Source organism: Ictidomys tridecemlineatus, chromosome 2 (assembly GCF_052094955.1).
Source record: "Ictidomys tridecemlineatus isolate mIctTri1 chromosome 2, mIctTri1.hap1, whole genome shotgun sequence".
NCBI lineage: Eukaryota > Metazoa > Chordata > Mammalia > Rodentia > Sciuridae > Ictidomys > Ictidomys tridecemlineatus.
The window spans coordinates 118,907,886-118,931,019 of NC_135478.1; the positions used below are offsets into that span (position 1 = coordinate 118,907,886).

Below are 23,134 nucleotides of genomic sequence, written 5' to 3' on the forward strand. Positions count from 1 at the left end.
GTAAAATCTTATCATTTTAAATTCTAATTTAAGCCCAAAATTTATAGCATTAATTTGTCTTACTATTTCAGTTACTGTTAGAAGTTTTGTGGTCCCTTTCCTTGTATTTTTTCAAATATTTTTTTAGATGTTGATGGACCTTTATTTTATTCATTTATTTATATGTGGTGCTGAGAATTGAAACCAGTGCCTCACACATGGTAGGCAAGGGCCCTGCCACAACCCCAGCCCCCTTTCCTTGTCTTGTTTTTAAGTGTATAAACAGTATAATAATGGGCTGGGATTGTGGCTCAGCGGTAGAGTGCTCGCCTAGCACGGGCAGGACCTGGGTTCAATCCTCAGCACCACATAAAAATAAAGGCATTGTGTTGTGTCCATCTACACCTAAAAAATAAATATTAAAAAAAATAAGCAAACAGTATAATAATTTATATCACCACTTTTTGGGTGGAGGGGTACCAGGGATTGAGCTCTGGGGCACTCCACCACTGAGCCACATCCCCAGCCCTACTTTGTATTTTATTTAGAGATAGGATCTCACTGAGTTGCTTAGTGCCTAGCTTTTACTGCAGCTGGCTTTGAACTTGTGAGCCTCCCGCTCTGCCCCCCGAGCTGCTAGGATTACAGGCACCAAGCTATATCACCAATTTTATATTCCAAGTGCCAAAGACAGAGCCTAACTCATATAGCAGACACTCAAGAAATATTTGTAGCACAAAAAATTAATTATGCAGATTGAAAATAGAAGGAAAGAAAACCACCTTGAATTCTATTCCCCTAAGACAAGTACTGCCAATTTTGGTTTATTCCTTTATTGTGTTCCTCCTGAGCCTGCATATAATTCTTAAACATATAAATGTCAACCCTGCCTTTTCAAACCTAATAATGAATGCTATTCATTTCACTAATTTAATATCATTTCATAATCTATCATTTTAATGACTGAATAACAAAGTTAAAAGAATGACTTAGTTGACCATTCCCCCAGTATTCAGTATATAGATTGCTTCTGTTTTATTTCTAACCTTTATAAGTAAACCAGACTGAAATGTTTGCATAGGATGGGCTTTCTGATTGATTGCCCCTGCCCTCTGAATTATTTCCTTAGGTAATATTCTAAGAGATGAGTATAGATAAAAAGATACAAACATTTTTTAAGTGGCTTTATGTAAACAGTTACAAATTGCTGTGTAACAAATTTCCCTTAGTTTACAGTGCCACCCATGAAGTAAGAGTGAACCATTTTTCACAGAAACAACAATGACTCTTGTTGTTAATGTTTCTTTTACTAATTTAGTAAAAATTTAAAATTAAAAACTAAAAATTTAAAATAGCAAGCACTACTCTGTTTTCTTTTGCATTTCTTTGATTACTAGGCGCCCCCAACCCCATGGCACTAAGGATTGAATCTGGGGCACTCTTCCACTGCCCCCCCCCCATTTTATTTTTATTTATTTATTTATTTAAAATTTTTAATATTTATTTTTCAGTTTTCAGTGGACACAACATCTTTATTTTATTTTTATGTGGTGCTGAGGATCGAACCCAGGGCCCCGCACATGCCAGGCGAGTGCGTGCGTTACCGCTTGAGCCACATCCCCAGCCCGCCCCCCCCCCATTTTAATTTTTTTTCTTTTTAGTTATAAATGGACACAGTATCTTTATTTGTTTTATGAGGTGCTGAGGATGGATCCCAATGCCTCAAGCATGCTAGGCAAGCACTCTACTGCTGAGCTACACTCCCAGCCCTACTGCTGAGCCCTTTTCATTTTTATTTTTTGAAACAGGGTCTTACTGAGTTGCCCAGGCTGACTTCATACTTGAGATCCTCCTGTCTTAGCTTCCTGAGCATGTGGGATTATAACTGTGCACCCTCATGCCCAACTTGTGGAATGTTTTTGTTTCTGTTTTATTTTTAAAATAATATTTGTAGTTGTAGATGGATACCTTTATTTTATTTGTTTACCAGTGCCTCACACGTGCTAGGCAAGCGCTCTACCACTGAGCCACAGCCCCAGCCCCGGAATGTTTTTTAACTGACCTTTTTTCTTTTTAATATTTATTTTTTTAGTTGTAGTTGGATATAATATCTTTAATTAATTAATTTATTTTATGTGGTGCTGAGGATCGAACCCAGGGCCTCACTCATGCTAGGGAAGGGCACTACCGCTAAGCCATAGCCACAGCCCCTTTAACTGTCCTTTTAAATTTTTACACAGTCATCATTCCTTCATAATTTCTTCTGTTACTTCTAAGCTTAATTATTCTATTTTTCTCTTGGAAATCCAGAATCATCTTTCCCTCTTCTACTTTTTCTAGGGTTGTTATTTTTATTTTAATATATAACATCTTAAAATCATATAATTATTTTGATGTAATTTTAGGAGTAGGAAGTAGAATTCTTAAAAGTTTTCTTTATATATATTCCCTCCTTTTAAAAAATAACATTATGTCCTATATTCTATAATAGGATCATATTCTGCATTATGTACTATCAAATAAAAATCTGTATTCCTTTTTGGTCTAGTACCACACTGTTTTGATTTTTGTTGTCTTAAAGCTTATATTTTTAGAGCTAAAAGAACTGTGCTTATAAACACATTTTTTAAAACTCATCTGTAAATTGACAGAACAAGTACCTGCTTGTGCCACTCTTTAGATAAGGGAATCCTAATTTTCCCAGCCCAGCACCTCATATCCCTACCTGGGACTGTGTCAGCATGAGGAGTTGTTCCCAGAATCTGTGTCACTATCATAATTTCCATATTGAAGTTCTGTTCTACTCTAGCATACACACATGTACATGGTGTTTTGTTTTGTTTTAATACTGGAAAGGTATACTGTGATTAAATCACAAAACCTATTTGAACTTAATGTTGCCAAAACTACTATCCATTTTTTGGACAGTTGGATTCTATACAGAAACAGGAATGATCAAATTGTTCCTGTGAAGCTATGAAAAGGCCTTTTTTAAAAACATGTCATGTTTTTTAAATATATTCATAGAATCGTGCAATCTACTTTCTATGGATTTGCCTAATCTGGGACCTTTCATGTAAATGAGATCATACAATATGTGGTATGGTTTGTGTCTTGTTCCTTTTACTTAGCAAAACATTTTCAAGGTTCATCCAAGTTTTACCTTGTATCAGTACTTTCTGTCATTTTGCCACCCACCCCCATATACTGAAGAGTAGGGTTACTGAGTCATATGGCAACTCCATGTTTGACATTTTTTAAGAACTGCCAAATTGTGTTTTTAAAGTGGCTATACTTTAAAAACACAATTTTGGGACTGTGGCTCAGTGGCAGAGCACTTGCCTAGTATGTATGAGGCCCTGGGTTCAATCCCCTGGCACTATAAAATATAAATAAATGAAATAAAAGTGGCTATACTATTTTTCATTCCTAACATCAGTATATTAGGGTTCCAATTTCTCTCTATCCTCACCAAAATTTATTATCCGTCTTTGATCATATAGCCATCCTGCTGGGTATTAAATGGTATTTCATTATGGTTTTGATTTGCATTTCCTTGCTGACTAATGATGTTGAGCATCTTTTCATGCGCTTACTGAGTTTATATAGCTGTTTTGGTGAAATAACTTTAGATTCTTTGCCCATTTTTATTGGATAATTTCTTTTTGTTATTGACTTACAAGAATTCTTTTTGGGTTCTGGGGACTGAACTGAGTTCAATCCACGGCATGTTTTACCACGGAGTTACATTCACAGTCCTTTTTTATTTTGGGACAGGGTCTTGGAGAGTTGCTTAGGCTGGCCTCAAACTTGGCATCCTTTTGTCTCAGTAGTTGTGATTATAGGCATGCACCACCATGTCCAGCTTATAATAAGTCTTTTATTTAGATACAGTATTTGAGAATATTTTCTCTTACTCGGTGGGTTTTATTTTTTTCACTTTCTAAATGTCTTTTGCAGCACAAAGGTTTCATTTTGATGAAATCCAATTTATTTTTTCTGCAGTTCATGGACTTTTGTTGTTATATCTAAAGGAAAAAAATGAGTTCTTTATGAGACATCCCAGAGGACCTTAAATATGACCATGTAAAATATACCACATTAAGGACAACTAGTGGAAGGCTCATTCTTTTGCTGAGACCCACTAATTGTCCTTAGTGTGGTGTATTTTACATGGTCACATTTAGGGTCCTCTGGGATGTCTAGTAAAGAATTCATTTCTTCTTTCCCTCTAAAAGCTTTTATAATAAAGGGCTGGGAAGCATTAGCCTCTACATTACTGGACCTTCTCCTGACTTTTCTTCTAAGATCCTTAGTTTCACCAGGGACACCTGAATGACAGTAGTCACCATATATCCATGGGAGGATGGAAGCAGATCTCTAGGCATGCCAACGGTCAGGGCTCCCTCAGTTCCAGCTCAGGAGCTGAAGGGCTATAGGTTGGATGTTTGGAAAGAGCAGAGAGCTACTGCCCAGGCTCCTCCTTTTTTAGCTAATGAGGGTTCTGGAAAAGACTGGCCCACCACTAACTAGAATTCCAGAAAGTGCCCCTGAATGTGGATACTCCTGCTGCCCAGCCTTAGGGGACCTGGTTTCTTATGAGCTTAAAATTATATTCCATCAGATCTAAGTGTAAGGAAAGACAAGCCAGTCTTTCAAAGTAAATATAGGAGAGCTGCCATTTGAAGCCTAATGCTCTAGGAAGGATGTAGGCGAGTGACAGCTGTCAGTAAGCCCCCCCCCCCGCCCCTGCTATGCTTTTTGAGCCTTTGAAAAAAGAACAGCTCAAGGCCCCATTTTAGAAATTTCAAGATCTGAAAAATGTTTTCAAAATAATTTTTCTCTCAAAGGTTTGCTGATAAGCACCAGACTGAAAATAATTCCCTTAATGGTTGGGCCCTTGTTTTCAGAAGGGGGTGTAGATGTCTTTGTGGGTAGGGAATCATTAACCAGGATTCTGTGCTCCTAAGAACAGCACCAACAAGTGGTGCAGGGACCTTTCATTGCGTTCTGCCCATAAACCACAGCCCGTCTGGAAGGTCTGACTTTAGACCATTCAGCCTTGGCAAGTGTGCACTTCCGCAAGTGCCCTGCAGAAAGGCGAGCTGATAGTCAGACGCACACAGCAAAGGAAAATGGTTCTGCGGCGGCTTCATGCCTACTAGACCTGAGACTGGTAGTTCTTTTCCTAGTGCCAGAAGTATCACTGTTATTTCTGGGCCTTTTCTATCTATCATCTGAAATTTATCCCAAACACTTCCCATTGTTTGTTTTAGCATTCTATTTCCCCCCTTTAGTCCTTTTGATGATGATACAGTGCAGCTGACTTTTATAGAATGATTATTTTTTTAAAAAATGAATAAATGCAATGACTACCAAATAGAGTTTTTACTTGGCATGGAAATTGACTCTTCCCTGTAAGTCAAAGTAGAGTCCATTTGTTTTATAGCAGCATTGCCTGTGCAGTTGCTTTCAACTGTCTGCCCCAACCCACCAAACACAGGTAAACGACAAATTTAGCATACACCCCATCTCTTAAGAAATGGCAGCCCTGGATCCCCAGCACCTGGGGGGAATAAAAGAGGGGTGGTTCTATAAAGCTGCATCTTTTACCAGCCCTCCCCTCTTCCTGATCCCTCTGTACTGTTGTCATCTTTTCTTAGGTTGGGATCTCTTCTGTGAATAAGAGAAAATAAGAAAATTGCCTGTTTTAGGCAATCCAGGTGTGTTTCAGAGATTTAGAGTTAAGAAGTCAAGTAAATATTTTGGCAGCCCAACAAAGGTAAGAAAGGGAGAATGCACCTAATGGGCTTCTCAAATTACAGGCCTGTCCAAACACTGCCTTCCTCAAGAGAAGTTGGTCAGGGACGAAGCCTGCCCTGCCCGTCAGCAGCCAGGCTGGTAGAGAAGTGGGCTCCCTTCTCTCTCTGGTGTGGCCCTGAGCCAGGTAGGACTCTGACTTGACTCATTCTGGCCCAAGAGAAAAGATACTCATCAGTAAGCAAGGAACTAGTCTATCTTAACAGACCGATCACATTGCTTCCTCTTCCCCTGAAAAAAAATCCCAGATAGCTTTTCTCCCCCTTTAAATTGGAGCCCTGAAGAATGAAGCACAGTGTCTTGGATACCTTTAGATGACAGGGATTTTCAATGTAACTTCATCCATCTGTAGAATCAGGAGGTAGACAGCTGTGAAAGGGGACCAGGAAGCAGCATGTGGCAGGGCTGCTAGTCTTTCAGACTTAGGATTTGGGCATCTGAGTGCACCCCAACTATGCCAGTCTAGGTGGCTGCTGTGTCCCGTGGTGTAAGAACAGTAACATCCCCAAAGGAAGGAGCTCTGACCTACCAGTGGCATGTCTCGGTTCATGCTGTGCTTTGTCTCTCTTCTGACAGAAAGGCAGACATAAAAGCTGCCTCTCTTCCCGGCCCTCCCCCAGTGGCTTCCACTGGATCACCTTGGCGGGGCCTCATCCCAAGGAGGGCGGGCCGAAGAGGGAGGAAGGCGGTGGCGGCTGCAGCAGCGGCTCCTTTGATCACCTCCCGCCCTCCCGCCCGGTTCCTGGCCCTGCTGCCAGCAGGCCGGCCAAAAGCCCAGCTCTACTGATCTGATGAGGTGCTGAATAGGACCCGAGGGGCAGTGACGAGTGAGAAGAAAGCCTCGGGAATGAAAAGGAAACCCCGTGAACCTGCTCGCCTTCATTGGCCGGATTTTCCTACCAGGGAGCCGCTCAGTTCCTGCCAGCCTGGGGCTGCCTGCCCCTCACCGGCCCCTCCTGTCTCCGCTTTTCAGACTCTGTGTGTTTTGTGTTTGAATCACTGCTGCTCTCCCTGGTTCTCAGGCTGGGAACCCACTGTGCCTGTTTCCATGGTCACTGGGAAGCTCTTAGCGCCATGTGCTTCAAAGGGAACCTTTCCCCTCCCGGCGCTGCACTGCCTGCCCCAGGCGGGTGCACAATGAGTGGCTCCTCCACGCCAGGCCTCGGACCCCCTTGCCAGGAGAAGGACCTTGCCTTTGCCAAGAGAGGCTGTCCACAGTCTCACAGAAATAGCCCTCTGCAGAGTAGGCGGATGTGCACACACTTGTGACACTGAGTCTTCGTGGGCCCCTTTGTAGATTTTATTGTATGGAGAGATTACAGACTGAAAGGGAGAGTGTTGCCCTTTCCCACATCTCTGTGTGCAGATCCTTCCTGAAAGGGAAGGAAAGAGCAAAGCCCAAGCTCCTTGTAGGAAAAGAGGTGGCCTCTTTTCCGTGAGAATGAGGAAGAGACCACAACTTGGGTTGGGGCATGTGTAGCAACTGGCACGTCCTCAGCTAGACTCCAGTCTTTTGAGCCAGCAGAGAGTAGAATCAAGGCAGGTGCCTCTGGCTCCCTGGCCCCCAAAGTGGGATGGGAAAGAATGCGCTAGCTCACTTTTCCATGGCCCAGAGATGCCTGAGCAATTGCCCACCCTGTTGAAATCTGTTTTTGCTTATTTGTTGAATGTTGCCAGGAAATGAAGCCTCTTGTGTCTGCCTGGGGAGAAAGAGGCAATGGTTTAGTGGCTTTCTGGGTCGGGGCTGTACCATGATATTGCTGGAATTAAAAGGTGTTTATCATCTGAGAAGTTTGCATTTTAGATGCCAAGCCTGTCCCCCAGCTCGGAGCTCACCATTTAATTGTGCCTTGGGCTACCGAGAGTATGTTACTGTTGGAGTCTTGTTTTTCATCTGGGCTATTTCGCCCTAGTGTTCCTTTTCTCCTCATTTCTGGTTCCTTGTCAGACTTCAGGCTGTCTGTCCTTTTCCTGCTGTTAGAGTACGGGAATGCCCTATAAAAGGCACTCTGAGTAGTTGTGCTCATAGGGAGGAAAATTCTGGAGCAGTTTCAGATTGCTTTTTACATTACTAGAGGAAAATTCTCCTTGATGGTGTGGACTCTGGTTTCTTCTTTTAACTCATCCTTCTGGAAAAGGTTTTCAAAACTTGCATATGCAAAGCTTATGGAGACTTTTTTTACACCAAAATAATATTTATCTGTCTTCACTGACCACAGTAGCATTTTAAGGATAGTCTTTCAGAAAGTCTTGATTCAAGAGCGCCAGCATTCCCAAAGATGCTTTTCTGTTAGAACACATATTTAGAGCCCTAAAGCCTAGTGCACTTGGCATGCCTGTGAAAAGCAAAGTGAAGAGTGATGCTGGTTGTTGTAGTGACAGGCATCATGATTACATTCCTATTGTGTGATGGTTGTTTTTACACATGATTCACAATCCTTGTAATATCTCAGGAGGGTATGGTTTACTAGATTGTGTTATTAACATAAGGGTGATGGTGCACCGTGACTTGGTAATGTGTGGTCATGCAGCTGCCCACAGGTAGGTAGGCAAGTAGGAGCCTCCCGCTCCCAGTGGGCTCTGGGAGTGAGGGCCCTGGCTCCAGTGAAAGGTCTTACATGAGGCTATCAGTGGTTGTCAGATTACCTTAAATATTCTAGAGGGGAAAGTTGGTTACACTTAGTTACTCAGTTCCGCAGTGGGCACTTAGAAGTCTAATAAGTGAATAAAAAGGCCTGATGAAGTAATCCTGTTTAAAGTCACTGTTTTCTCTGATGTAACTTTTTTAAAAATCAACAGAATGCCTTTATTTCGTTTATTTTTTAAAATTTTTTAGTTTTAGGTGGACACAGTATCTTTATTTTATTTTTATGTGGTGCTGAGGATCAAACCCAGTGCCTCATGCATGCTAGGCGAGCACTTTACCACTGAGCCACAACCCCAGCCCCATTATTTGTTTATTTTAATGCATTGCTGAGGATCAAACCCAGTGCCTCAAAATGTGCAGGGCAAGTGCTCTGCCACTGAGCTACAGTCCCTCTTATGTAGCTTTTAATTTGCCTTTAGCCAGGGGCACTGGAACCCACCTCTAATCCCAGTGATTTAGGAGGCTGAGGCAGGAGGATTGCAAGTTTTAGGCCAGCCTCAGCAACTTAGCAAGACCCTCAGCAACTTAGCAAGACCCTATCTCAAGATAACAAAAATAAAAAGGACTCAGGATATATTGCTCAGTGGTAAAGCTCCCCTGGGTTCAATCCCACTACCAAAAATAAGAATAAGAATTTGCTTTCCATTTTTCCCTATTTGCTCATCTTCCCCTTCTATAAGCAATCTGTTTCTTTCCTTTTAGCAAAAGCATGTGAAGTTATGTCTCTTTCATTTATATGCTAAAACAACAAGGGAATGAGAAGGTGGAACAATTCTCTGTGTTTAAAAATGTCATCATCACTGTGTCCCATTTGGTGGGCAGAGTATGTGCTCCAAACTGCTCTTGCTCAAGGGAGTTGAAGACTGATTAGTTCCAGGTCAGATTAGGACACCACAGCCTCTCATTCCAGAGCACTGGGCCACAGCCATGGAGTCTTCTGTGGCTGAGTTTACCAGTGCATGCTTTCTTGGAGATGATTGCTTTGTTCATTCCATGTTCTGAATCAGTTCTTCCAGGATTCTTTATCCAACTTGACATGCAGAAATTAATGGTAGCTTGATACTTTATTAGATCTCTTAGGTACCAAGCATGTGTTTGGAAAATGGGACATAAAGTTCTTATTCACTTGAACTTTCTGATTTTTATGTCTTTCCTTCTTCCCAACATTGGACCCATCTAACATCAGGACTGAAAGAATGAGTACCATTTTCTTTCTGTGTGTTCTTTGATAAAACTCCGCAGGGAGAGAGGCCTGGCACAGCCTAGATCTCATTCAGATCTCTGCGGGAGGAATGTCCATTGGTGATGGCTCTTGACTTGAATTTATTGTTCTTCAGAAGATGATCATGGTTTGTTTTTTTTTTCCATCATGTACACTGATGACTGTGCTGTAAGCAGCTTACTTAAAAATTAGGAAAGTTGTTTCTTACCAATTGCAATTTATTCTTCAAATTATTTATCTTGTTTGACCAAATTCTGCGGCCGAGCTAATATAGGTAGTCTTTTAACCAAGAAGGCTTATAATGGACTAGGGTTTATAAGTTAAGACGTGGATGTGTCTAGATACTAAATTTAGTTAGTGTCTCAGAATTGGAGCTTCCCAAACACTCCTTTGCACTGGGTTCCCTGGTCTCTTGTTGGCCAGCAAGCAGCTTTGGCATGCTGTGGTGCTCTGGCCTCTTTCCTTGGGGCATCATTGTAGGGAGGGAATCAGGACAAGTTCCTTCTGGTATTGATTTAGACATCACTTTTTCTTGAGAGTCTTTCTGGACCAGCATCATGGCATCAGGGATGGCTCCACAGAAGAAACAAAAACTCAAGCTTTCAAGAATGAATGGGCTTGGAGTAAGGAAGAGATGGGGGAGGAAGTTCCAGAAGTGGGGCCAGCAGGAACATAAATAACACATAGCATGTTCCAGAGCCAGCGCACTGGGCCTGAGTGTCTGAGCAAGCACAAGAAGATCCCCTTGATAAGGAAAGCATTCCCAGGGAGAGCAGAAGAGGAGTGTGAGGTGGAGGGAGGGGAGCGGGCTCCTAGCAGAGGGAACAGGATGTGCTTCAGCCTAGAAATAGCTTGCCTATTTCTGGACATTTCTATGGTATTGCTGTTCTGTGGCAATTTAAATATAAAAGGATTAAAACTTTGCAATGTGTTAGAGATCTTCAAACTCAAAACCCAGAGATTTCTTTTTTCTTTTGTGGTGCTGAAGATGGAACCTTGGGCCTCACACATTGTTAAGTGCACAGACTACCCCTGAGCCACATTCCAGCCCAGATCCAATTTTTTACATGAAAGAACCAATGTGGTACTGGGTAGAACTTACCAGTCAACATAAAACACAGCAAGGCTCCGGTTTCCCTTCTCTGTGGTGCTAATTATTTTACCCTGACTCCTCTCTTCTCACTCTCTTTTTAAAATTGTAGTTAAATATATTCCATGTGAGAGTTGCCATTTTCAGTGTTCTAAGTGTACAGTTTTATGGCATTAAATACATCCACATTGCTGTGTGCCCATCATTGCTGACCACCTCTAGAATTTTTTCATCTGCTCCAACTGAGACTCTCCTCAATAAAACACTGGTTAATTCCCTGGTTCTGCCTTTCAGACTCCCTAGCAAACACCATTCTTCTGTCTCTGTGGATTTGACCTCTTTAGGTACCTTGTATGAGTGGAATCATGGTATTTGTCCTTTGTGCCTAGCTTCTTTCCCTTAGCATAATGTCATGAGGTTCATCCATATTGTAGTGTGTATCAGAATTTTCTTCCTTCTTATGGTTGACTGTGTATTCCATTGTCTGGATATGCCACATGTTATTTACCTGTTCAGCCATTGGTCGGCTGGGTTGCTCCCACATTTTGGCTGTTGTAAATACTTTAGACTTGAGTGCATACATACTCAAGGCCCTGCTTTCAATTCTTTTGGGTATATACTGTACCTAGAAATGGAATTGCTGGCTCACGAGAAGGCTCCACGTTTAATTCTTTGGGGAACCACCTTGCCATTTTCCACAATGGTTCCACCATTTTATTTTCCCATCAGAAATATATAGGGTTTTACTTCTCCATATCCTGTTACTACTTCTCTTCTGGCGTGTGTGTGTGTGTGTGTGTGTGTGTGTGTGTAAAAGTCATCTTAATAATGAGATAAAGTTTTGATTTGAGTTTTCCTAATGATTAGTGATTTTTGCATGTTTGTTGTCCATTTATATATCTTCTTCGGAGAAGAACTGTTTAAGTCTTTGCCTATTTTTTAATCAGAATGGTTTTTTTTTTTTTTTGAGTTGTAGGAATTCTTTATATATTCTGATTTCAATCTCATGTCTGATAGGATTTGCAAATGTTTTCTCCCATTCTGTGGGGGTGCCCATTCACTCTGTTGACAGTGTCCTTTGATGTACAGATGTTTTTCATCTTGAGGAAGTTCACTTTATCTGTTTTATTCTTTTTATTGTTGTTTCTTCTTCTTCCTCCTTCTCCTCCTCCACCTCCTCCTTAATTGATCCTCACCTAGCAATTTTTTTCACACACAGAACACTTTACCACTTCCTGCTGAGTCTTGGTTTATCCTTTACTGTTGTCTTGAGAATTCCAGAAAGGAAGATAGTTCTTGCTTCTTGGGCCAGGCTTCCAGTGCTTGATGTGTTAGAAGATGGGCTCTTGTGGACACAAAGAATGATAAGGGACCGCACAGGAGGTGCCCTGTGCTGGCCGCAGGGGTCCAGCAAGCTGGCTACACTATTCTGCGGTCAACCTCTTGCAAATGGGGAGCTGCTGTCCGTCTCCATGGCCAGCTGCCACCAGCCTCATGGTGTGAATGGCGAGGAAGTAGGGACTGGCGGCTGGCTGAACTCCAGGATGCAGGCTTTGTTGGCTGAGAACCAAGGCGGAGGGGGAAAAACACTCCATGTCCGAGAGAAAGAAATGCCAGCTCCAAGACCTATAATTCTCAAGTTTAAAAAAATTAAAAAAAAAAAAAAAGATTTTTCAACCAAACTGTGCTTTTATCTTTGGTTCTGAATGGGAGATTGTTCACACAGCTAAGCTGGCTGCAGAAGCCAGGCCAGTTAAAACAATATGTAGGCAGCACTCCTCCAAGTAACCAGAAACTGTTGGCTCAAAGGAACCTGAACAGAGGAACCGACCTGCTGGGAGACGTTTTCCAAGTAACTCCAAGCAACTGCTTGAATGTAAATCCTCCTGCTGGGGAATGGCACTTTGGCAAATGAAGACCCTAATTAGAGATGGAAGGGTTTCTATTTTGTTTTTCTTTAATCCTTACCCTGGGGCCTTTGCAGGGCCGCCATGTCTCTGCTTGTGTGCAAAGAAATTTCCAGCTTCTCTTTGTAACAAGATCCTCTTTGGGGAAAGCAGCAACAAGCTGACAATGTGGGCCCACCACAGCCAGGGGACCCTGCAACCAGCCTAATCCAAAACAAAAGACCTTGGGGTAGGCCAGAGTGACTGTGTCACCTGGATTGGCCTATCGTTTGAAGTTGTTGGCCAAGTTTGAGTTTATGCTGCCCCTACCCAGGTGACACCTGAATCCATGCTTGGACTGCAAGTGAAACTTCTTCATTTGCAACGGAAAAAAGAAGTGTGAGCAAAATGCAAAGTAGGGAGTGAGAACTGGAGCCCCCAGGTATCAAAGCCATGGTAGAACTAAAATAGACAGCAGGGCCTTCTCTGTCTCAGCCTGCTACGTAATTCTTTGGCTCTTAGATACAGACAGTGAAGCATAGAGGTCTCGTTCCAATTGATCACCCTTTAGTTCTCAGAATATCCAGAAGAACCCCACAGGTGGTGAACATGCTGTGCTGGTATTTTATTGTAGGTGTTTTGTTAACCTTCCCAGCATCCATAGGAACTTAGAATGAATGATCCCACTCAACTTTACTTCTCTGTGGCCCTGGAAAGGCAGATGAACAGAGCCTCTCTGGGCCAAAAGTATCAAAGTGCTGGTAAATTACAGAGCCACTTGTAGATGATTCTAGATAACTAAAGTGAATACTGTGACATGCTTTTCAGTCTTTCAGAGTAGTTGTTAAATTCACGGCTTAGTGCTTCCAAAACTTGTGAGGAGATGGGGCTGGGGTGTGACTTAATGGCACTGTGCAAACCTGCAAGCACACAACTTTTGAGGGAAATTTACATTTTTGAGCCAAGCTTCTGTTCTGTGCAGAGCTTTGGGCTGGCCTCTGTCCAAACAGTCCTTAAAAATCCGCATTCATAGAAGCTAATCCATACACTACTTGAAAGATGCATACTCTGAGACTCTGCAAAGGGCACTGACCTGCAGACACCAGCCACTGCCCTGTCCAGGTCCCAAGTTAGGTCCAGAAGGAGTCAATACAGTATCCTGCTTTTTCCAGCCCATCTCAACTGTTCTTGGCACATCAGTTCTGCCCTTTGGGTTAGTTGAGCCTCCAGTTGGTGGTTGTTCCAGTTCTGCATATGTGACAGGACACGTGGAGAGATTTCTGATCGATCATCTGCCTCCTCCCAGTGTTGAAGCTCACTGCTGCCAAAGAGCCACCCATTCCTGGTTGCCACATGCTAGAAGAATGCATGTCTGTTGCACTTACTACCCAAAAGTCCTCGGTTTGCTCATAGTGTCTGAAGTTAGGCTTCAGGGAATCCTAAGACATTTGTTTTTCAGTTCTACACTTGGGGTAGGCTGCTTCAGCTTGTTGGAGGAAAGTAGCCCAGTCTGTGTGCTGCCTGGCACAGTGATGACCATGAACAAGATCCCTTCCGGGCTAATGACTATTCCAGTTCCAGCTTTTCATTCTTGGTTTAATTTTTAGGGGCTTCTAGAAGCTACAGAAAGTTATTGGGAAACAGACTTAAAAAAAATAATAAAAACAAGTTTTTTGATACTGTATTGACTCCTTCTAAAAAAAATAATTAAAACAACATTACTGGGCTGGGATTGTGGCTTAGTGGTAGAGCACTCGCCTAGCACTGGTGGGACCCAGGTTCGATCCTCAGCACCACATTAAAAAAAAAAAAAAAGGCATTATGTTGTGTCCATCTACAAAAAAAGATTCATATTCTCTCTTTCTCTCTCTCTCTCTCTCTCTCTCTCTCTCTCTCTCTCTCTCTCTCTCTCTTTAAAAAAAAAAAAAACATTACCATTGTGTCCTTGTTTTTGTTTTGTTGCTCTTTGCCATACAAATGGCAGAATGTGGTGGCAACTTTTGCCCCTTGGTTATTATCTGAAACGTTTATCAGGTTACACTCACAGCTCGTTCAAAGATTGTATCAAATTAAAATGAGGGTGGGAGAGAGTCCCTGATACCTTGCTTGTCAACTTAAATTTGTACTAATGAACAGCTTAAATCATTCCTTCATAAATTTGTGATGTCCGTGACTTTGGAAAGGGACTCACGTGTCAAATATCAAATTATGTCACAGAATTTTGGATTACCTCTATAGGCCATAAAAGCACGAGTATATGGAGTAAGCGGAATAACACTGGATTTTTAGCCAGAGGGACTGATTGGAGTGGACCTGGCACCTGGGTTAGAGTACTGTAGGCAACACAGAATATTGATAGCAGCCTTTCCAGGATAGCCTGGCATTATTAACAATGTAAAAAATGTCTCCATGCTCAGAGAAAATGGTGCAAAAGTCTTAATTTCTTTCTTTACGTATCTTTTCCCTGTGTTTTTCCTTCTGCTCTGGACATTTCTGTATTGCTGTAAAGTTACACAGCCATCCCAAGTGCTGTTGTAACAACAGTGAGAATCCTAGTCAGTCTTTACAGAAAGATAGTTATCACCACTGGTTTTCTTGCTTTTGAATTATGTGCCTGTCCACCACCCCATGGCACTCCCGCTTAGTAGTGGGCCTAGTTGAAGTCACTTGTCAATGCCCTGCATCCCCTGATAATGGCAGCCTCCTGGCTTAAGTTGCAGTGTAGGCCTGGATTTTGTGATTCCTGAGTATAAATGCGATCCCTGGGCCAAGAGCAGTTCAGCAGCTGCCACTCCATGGTGCAGAAGCTAATCTCAGTCTTTTTTTTTTTTTTCTTCCTTTTCTTTTTTTAATTTTAATTTTATTTATCCATTCGTTCATTCATTCATTTATTTATTTATTTTTGTATCAGGGATTGAACTCAGAGGCACTCAACTACTGAGCCACACCCCCAGCCCTGTTTTGTATTTTATTTAGAGACAGGGTCTCCCTGAGTTGCTGAGGCTGGCTTTGAACTCATGATCCTCCTGCCTCAGCCTCCCAGGCTGTTTCACAAACAGTCTTGCCACAAACCCCTGTTGGACAGGAGGGTGAGATGCCCTGGCCTCCCAGTTTTACCTAAAAGTAACATGGATACAATGAGCTTGATTAAGTGGCTTCCTTTGGAAGCTCAGTGTAGAGCATACTAGTCCATGGAATTTGTTCTTATGTTTATTGGACTTCCATAGCCCCACACAGTGTTCTAGACATTACCTATATAGGTGAAAGTGGACAAATTTCCTCCTTTCATTTGCTTCCCGATTAGTAGGGGAGACACAGAGACAACCAACATGCAAACGCATAATAAGGTCAATCCAGATTGTGGTGTGACTCTGAGACTGACAGAGTGAGAAGTGGAGAGCCGCTGCCTTGAGCAGAGAACCCAAAGTCAAGGTTCCTGGAAGAAGGAGGGAGACACTGTACAAAGCCTGCCCCACATCAGAGCCTACCACCTCCGCTCTAGCACATGATCTTCGGCACATCTGCTGCTTGAGGTGTGCTCTACTGCTTCCTGTCATTTCTGTCATTTTCAAACCCATCAGACAGCACTTTGCTACCATATTAGGTATTATCCTCTGCCAAGTAATGAAAGGAAGACACTTGAGACTTACAGAAAGTTAGCTACTTTATTTTAGGTATCTTGCTAAATATTATCTACTTGACTGTTTTATGACAATTGCTTTTAAGTTATCTGAAAGTTGCATAATATGCTGTGTGAGGTAAAAGGATATATATATATATATCTACATATAGACATGTATAGATATATAGTTACAGATGTATACCTTAGTTTTACTAATAATTGCCTAAAACTTATATTTTGCATAGTTTTAATGCTCAGAAAAGCCTAACAAGTCCAAAGCTTAATTTAAATCCAGTCTTGGTGTTTTGCTCTGAGTTCATATTATTCCTTCCAGACTTCTTTCTCTCCCAATGACTTTAAGAAGGGAAGGATTGTGGCTGGGGATGTAGCTCAGCAGTAGTGTGCCTTCCTAGCATGTAGGAAGTCCTGGGTTCCATCCCCAGCACCACAAAAGGGTGGGGGTGGTAGAGGGGGAGAGAAGGGAAGGAAAGGAGGAAGAAGAAAAAACGGATCAAAACTAAAATCGGTTTGGCTGTTGAGGCTTGTATCTTACACCCTGAACTAAATTATGTTGCAAGAAGTTAAGTGATCATTACTAAATGATGTCACTGGCACTGGGGAAGGTCATTGTCACAGACCATGCAGATTGCCCAGTGCATCGAACTCAAGTTCACATGAAAATCTGGAAACCAGACCAGCAAAGTGTCCTCTCGACCCTTGACAGATGCTTTGGGGAAGGTGAGGTAGTGTTTGAGCTCCTTAAAGGAAGATGAGAGCCCAAGACAGTCGTGATGGATTAGAGAACTTTCTCCTTAGACTTCAGCTGAGGTGTCCATGAGCATTGGCAAGGCGGGGGTGCCCAGGGGTGCACTTTACCTCTGCAACACATTTTCACCCAAGTGACCTGAAACTAGAAGGAGAAATAACACTGTCGTAGGTAGAACAGTTGTCTACATCTAATATTCAGCAGTGATTCTTGACCCACATATGGTCTTTTAGGCTGGGCCAGTGAGAGGCAGAGACAGTCTGACTCTGGAGTCTCCTCATTCATTTCCATTCCTAAAAGTGGAATATTTTCCAGAGAGCGGGTTTTATGCAAGCGCTCAACCACTGAGCTACAGCCCCAGTCCTATTTTTAACAGCCAGAAGAAGTGTGTTCATTTTTCAGAAATGGTAGGACTATGTGGCTGGAGCACACAGTGCCTGGAGACAAATGGGGGGATGGTGGAGGTCAGGTGGACTGAATTCAAACTAAGCTGAGTCTTGAACATCACATGAGGAGTCCAGACTATCCTCTAAAGGACTAGAGGATAACTCTGGGCATTATGTACAGGATGAAATGGCAAACAAATAGAGACAGTGAAACTTATGCAACATGGGTTTCTCTGCTCACACGGTGGTGGTTCCACAAACCTACCTGGGTCTAGGAGAAACTTGAGAACGTAAATAGGATGGTGGAAAAGCACAGTGGACACTGCAGGTGAGGCAGCACCACCTCATGCATTCATTTAGCACAGATCTGTCAGTTAGCTTTTGCTGCTAACAAACTGCCCTTCAAACTTAATATTCCAAAAAACACTTTTTTTTTGCCGCTTGTGATTTGGTCGAGCAGCTCTGGCCTGGCCAGCATGGGTGACGTCTGTAGTCAGTTGTTGGTTCAGCTGGGCCTGAATGGGATAAGATGGTACCACTCCTGTTTGGAGCTTCACCTGGGACAGCTGTGCCTCTAATGCCCCAATTAGACTAGCCTAGGCTTCTTCACATGGAGATCTCCAGGCCCAAAGCATGAGTACTTTCCAAGCCCCTTCTTGGGTTCTATCTGTTCATGTCCATTGGCCAACACAAGTCACATGCTCAAGTCCGGCTTCAAGAGGAGGAAATAAACTCATTTCTTGCTAGGAGGAACCACAAAACATTGTGGCCATTTTCTTCAGTTTACTCCAGGGGATATGAATGAATTCTTCTAACACTTGGTAGGAGGAGATACTTGATTCTTTAGGTTCATCATGTAACTTCCAGTTGAGCCTGGAAAGATGGAAGATCATAGGAGAGCATCTTCAATTTTGAAGACTTTTGTACTTTTGGAGATTATTTCGGTTCACTAAATGAAAGCAGAAGTGTAAAGTCAGTGCAGTACAAAACAGTACCATTCACATCCATCACACTGCACTAAAGCAGTTACTATAAAAACAGATAAAATGCAGGTTAGACTTCCATTCTGAGTCCCTTTGCTCAAAGCAGTATTGTCTGATTTGCAGCAGTCAGTACCTTAGTGCCATTACTCATTGAAGTAAAGATCAAGTAGTAATCATAGCTATTATGAATTGTGGCACTTGCCGTATGTCCAGACTATGCTAAGCACCTTACAACTATGAACTATTTAATGCCATTAACAACCCTTTAAAGAATCATCACTATCCCAGTTCTACAGATAAAGAACCAGGATCATATATTAAGTGATTTCCCCCAAGGCTTCTATTTAGTATATAATAAAATCAGAAATAGAAAATTTGGTCAGGCCACTGAGCTCTCCTGACAGTGGGCAGCAAGTGTACACACACAACTGATCATCCTTGTCTTGATGGAAGTATTCTCTTGTATATGCTGACCTAGGATCTGCCTGCTTCCCAGAGGCCAGGTGGGTTCTGCACTACTGGCCAAACTTACCCATTCATCCAGATTTACTGAGTAAATAAAATACTGAAACTGTTGTAGATATCAGAAGGCACTATTATTATCTTCTCAGTCTGGATAATTTTTTTTTAATTGGCTTTAGAATTTTCCTATAATAACTAAAATTAATGTTATATACATGATAAAGGATTATTATAGATTTGCTTTTGAAGACAATAATGGGAAAAGAATAGTTGTGGATTCTCCTCCAGCCATGGTGCTTTTTAAAAAATATCTTTGTTGAAAAGATAAGTAATAGTATAAAGTATAGAGATTGGTAGTTTGACCTGTACACACACACACACACACACACACACACACATACACACACAAAACCATCACTATAATCAAGGTGAAGATCTATCATTCCCCAAAAGTTCCCTCTGTTCCCCTTGGTCATCCCTCTCCTATCCTTTCCAGTCCCCCAAAATTACTGATCTGCTTTTTCCTAATATGTATTGGTTTGCATTTTATGGAATTTTATAGGAATGGGATCATACAATATGTATCTTTAATCTGGCTTTCACTCAGCAAAATTATTTTAAGAGTCATCCATTTTGGTGGTGTAGTAATCCATTCCTTTTTATGACTTTTTAAGTCTTAAATAAAAAGAGAAAATGCTGCTTTTTTTACTCCGAACTTGTGCCAGAACTACTGAAGTTATTTACAAATTGTCCATTAACCAAGCAATGGCAGTGATGAGTTAATCTATAACTTGGTCTGCTAGCTGTTAATGTGACCCCCAGACCTAACTGCCTCTTGACTGTCAGATCCTGATTCTAGACACACTTTCTCTTCAGGTGGAAATTGAAGTAGGGCTGAGGGCCTTGAGGAAGCCATTGTTTCTGAGTCTTGGTCCTTACCCATCATTGCAACTCGATGTAGCATGTGCTTGTGGTGGCATGTGGCTGTGTGTGGCTGTGTGACCAGAAGACTGGCAGGAGCTAAGTTCCCCATTAAAACCTCTGGCTTTCAGTCTTATGATTTTGAGTTATGCAAAAGCCCCAGTCCCATTAGAAGCATTCAGTATGTTGGTGAAATTATTGTTGTTACCAAAGTACTCACTTTAAGATTTATTAAGTGAACTTAGTTGGTACATTTGAAATTATATTCATGTATTCTCTTTTCAAAATTCCATCTCCCTTCTGATCTAACTTACACCCATCTGCTACCAAGTCCTTTATAGTCAACCTTTCTTTAACAAATTGGTTTTTAAGAAATTCCTTACTAAGAGATATGGCTTCATATCTCTTAGTAATGTTTTAGTGGTGATTGTTTAAAATAATACACAAAATGGCAACATTTTTTAATAATACATTAGTATATTTTAAAGTTATTTTTGGGAAAATTAACATTGAATTCCCCTAAATTCTGAACCCCCACCTGCCCTTGCCAAACAAAAACTTGGACACTGCAAGACTTAATAGAGTATAAAAAGTAGAGGCTCAGGGTTGACAGGAAGCAGTTGGCTCTGAGCGCCCTCCCCTGCTGACCTCAATCTCAGGTGTGGGTTAGTTGTACTTTCCATCCCATAGCAGGGCTAAGAAGCCCTTAAGCCATGCAGATATACCATAGTCAGGATCACTAAGAGACCCCCTGTGTCCCTCTGCATGAGGACTGCAGGGATTCTTCCCTCGCTCCCAGGACAGGAGAAGCAGGAACTCCTCCGGATTCCGTATATGCTCCTGGGATGGCAGAAGCAGGCTTAGTCTCTTTAGGGTGCTTCACATGTCCCAGAATGAGAAAAGCAGGCTCAGTCTCCTGAGGTGTGCCACACTGGCCCTTGGGGCCAGGAAGGGGAAGCCGACTCAGTTATGCCATGTGAGACCATCTGGCCAGAACTCATCCTCAAAGGGAGTGGTTTGCGGTCCTCCATGTGGATTTGGCTTACAGTGCTTTCACGTGTCCCAGCTACCTGGAGGGTATGTAGTTTTTATTTGTTTAGCCTCAAAATGATGCCAGCCAGTCCTGCATGCTTGCTTTCTTGAGCCTCCGTTGGCATATTCTGCAATTACCTGCTTGTTTGGGGGGTTACATAAAGCCCATAGGTGTAGCTCTGTCTACTTACCCACAGACCAGACAGCCAAACCCTTGGATGTAAAACAAACCATAAGCACCTGGATCCCAACCCAGCTCTCTTCCTGTTCTCTTCAGACTTCCCCAACAGGAAGGGCTCTGAGTAATTGATAGAGATTATCCCTGACTCCCTTACTGTAACCTTTTTACTCTTTTACTGGGATTAAGCTGTTCCTTTGCAAGATGTCCTTTCCTTAATGACACAGTCATTTACCTATTATTGACCAAAGGAAGTGATTGGCCTAGCTCCACCTTTCTGTGGCCTGTAATCCCCTTAGTCACCTTCATTATAATGCTTTTAAAGACGTTGGCTATTTTTTTTTTTTCAATCCGCAGTGCTGTTAACCGCTCTCACACTATAGTCTGCCTTCCTGTAACAAAGCTTGCCTGTTTGTTGTGGGTGGGAGTGTTGGTATTGAGGAGATGTTTCGTTTGTGAGCAGGGGCTCGTGGGCGGCATGCCTGCACTGGAGGAGACCCTTTACAGCATGACCAGCTGAGTCCTTGTAGAAAGTGGAGACACAGGCCCTGAAGTACCTCCTTCCTCCTTTCCCCTCTTTCTTGCTGTCCTGCAGTTCCTCTCCTTCAGGACTGTGCTTGTAGGATCCCTTCTGTAGCTACTTGTGTTCCATGGAAGGAACATTTAAATCTTTTAGAACTGGGTCTTTGGGGCATGCAGTTAGACCGTCGTGTTAGATACCTAATATTGGTTGAATTAGTGAATCCTGGAAAAGACAGTTGGCTAAAGTAAAGCATTTTGCCTGGATACACAGAGCAGCAGGACCAGGCCTTGGGTAAGAGTTCAGGACTCCTTCCAGGGAAGGTAAAATTTCAGTTAGTGATCCAAAACCACAGGGACTGCTTGGATGCGCTGGATGGAAACTAGCTGTGGGCATGCTGACTGCTACCAAGAGAAAGGGTGGGCGCTGACATGTTGGCCTTGGGAGTGGACCATCATACGAAGCCATCACGCACCCCAGAGTTGCCCTTGCAGACCTCTCCCTCCATGCCACTTGGTGTGACTGCAGGTTGTGTTGCTTCCACCAGCATGCCATGTGTCCAGCTCCTGGCCAGCCCTCTCTTCTCTCCTTTCAGGTTGCTTGGACTCCATGAAACCCTTCATTACCACACCAGCCATATCACTCCACCCAAGCTCCTCCATCCCAGACTGTGTAGAGCATCTTTGAGGTGGCCCCACACAATTGATCCATTTGTCGCCTTGTTGGTCTAGCTCTATTTCTTGAACCCACAGATGGCCTGCCTCCCACTGCTTTGCAGCCCAGACAGAGGCATCAATGAGACCGTGAACTTAGGAGCAGGAAGTACTAGTGAAGATTGTTGCTGCTGTACCCCTGACGCGTGGTAGCATGTCTGGGAGCATCTTTTTCCCCCAATTAGTGTCAATTCTTTTTTTTTTTTTTTAGCGTCAGTTATTGGGCTGAGGAAGGCCAGTGTGGTGCCTATTCTGCTCTCTCCTTCCCCTTCCATCATCACTGCTATTGTGAAGGCTATTAATAAATAGAAGGCCAGGACTAAAATGCATTTGGAAAAAAACAAGAGTGTACTTATGAAAAGACCTTCACCTTTTAGCCTTTAGAAGTATGATCATGACATCATTTCTTTGAATTAGACCCTAAAATATGACTTTTGTAGTTTAACTCATATTGTTTTATAGCCTATCCCATAACCTCAGCTGCTATAGCCAGTAGCCCTCTCCACACCTGTGCCCCATCACTAAAAATGCTCCTAATGACAAAGGTGTCATGACTTATTTCAGAGAAGTGTGTATTAGTTGGGTGGTTGACATAAGTTCTGTGACTTAAGAAGTTCAGTTCAGAGTGTATTTGAGGGCTTAATTCAAGAAGGCATGTGTTTTTTGAAAGAGTAATGAGTCTTAAACTTGAAAATTATGTCCTTGAGATTCTCATCTTTCCCAATTTTTATCAACCTGTTATGACAGAAGACCCTTCTGAAACTTGCATTCTGTCCTACCACTGGATACAGGCCCCTGAGCCAGGGGTCATCTGTGAATCTCAGACCTTGCCCTGTTTAGACTAAAATAGTTGCTCTTGTGCCCACATTTGTGTCCTCCTGGCATCAGTTCCAGGTGCTATGCCAGC

The 23,134-nt window shown here is 42.5% G+C and overlaps 1 protein-coding gene and 1 long non-coding RNA gene across 3 annotated transcripts in view; one reads left to right on the plus strand and one right to left on the minus strand.

The window, feature by feature from the left end:
- Znrf3 (zinc and ring finger 3) overlaps positions 1-23,134 on the plus strand; it is a 147,822-nt gene that overhangs the window by 99,027 nt on the left and 25,661 nt on the right. Inside the window, exon 1 of one of the 2 annotated variants that reach the window (XM_078039669.1) lies at positions 20,583-20,861. The exons of the other annotated variant lie outside the window; for it this stretch is intronic. Within the exon in view, the coding sequence (XP_077895795.1) occupies positions 20,754-20,861 (108 nt within the window). The 5' untranslated portion in view covers positions 20,583-20,753. Of the gene's footprint in view, positions 1-20,582; positions 20,862-23,134 lie in introns of those variants that run through there. 2 annotated transcript variants of the gene reach the window in all.
- LOC144375315 (uncharacterized) lies at positions 3,840-6,714 on the minus strand. The gene is made up of 2 exons (XR_013434996.1): positions 6,329-6,714; positions 3,840-4,007 (listed from the first exon to the last, which is right to left on the minus strand). It is a non-coding gene; the product is annotated as an uncharacterized LOC144375315 (long non-coding RNA).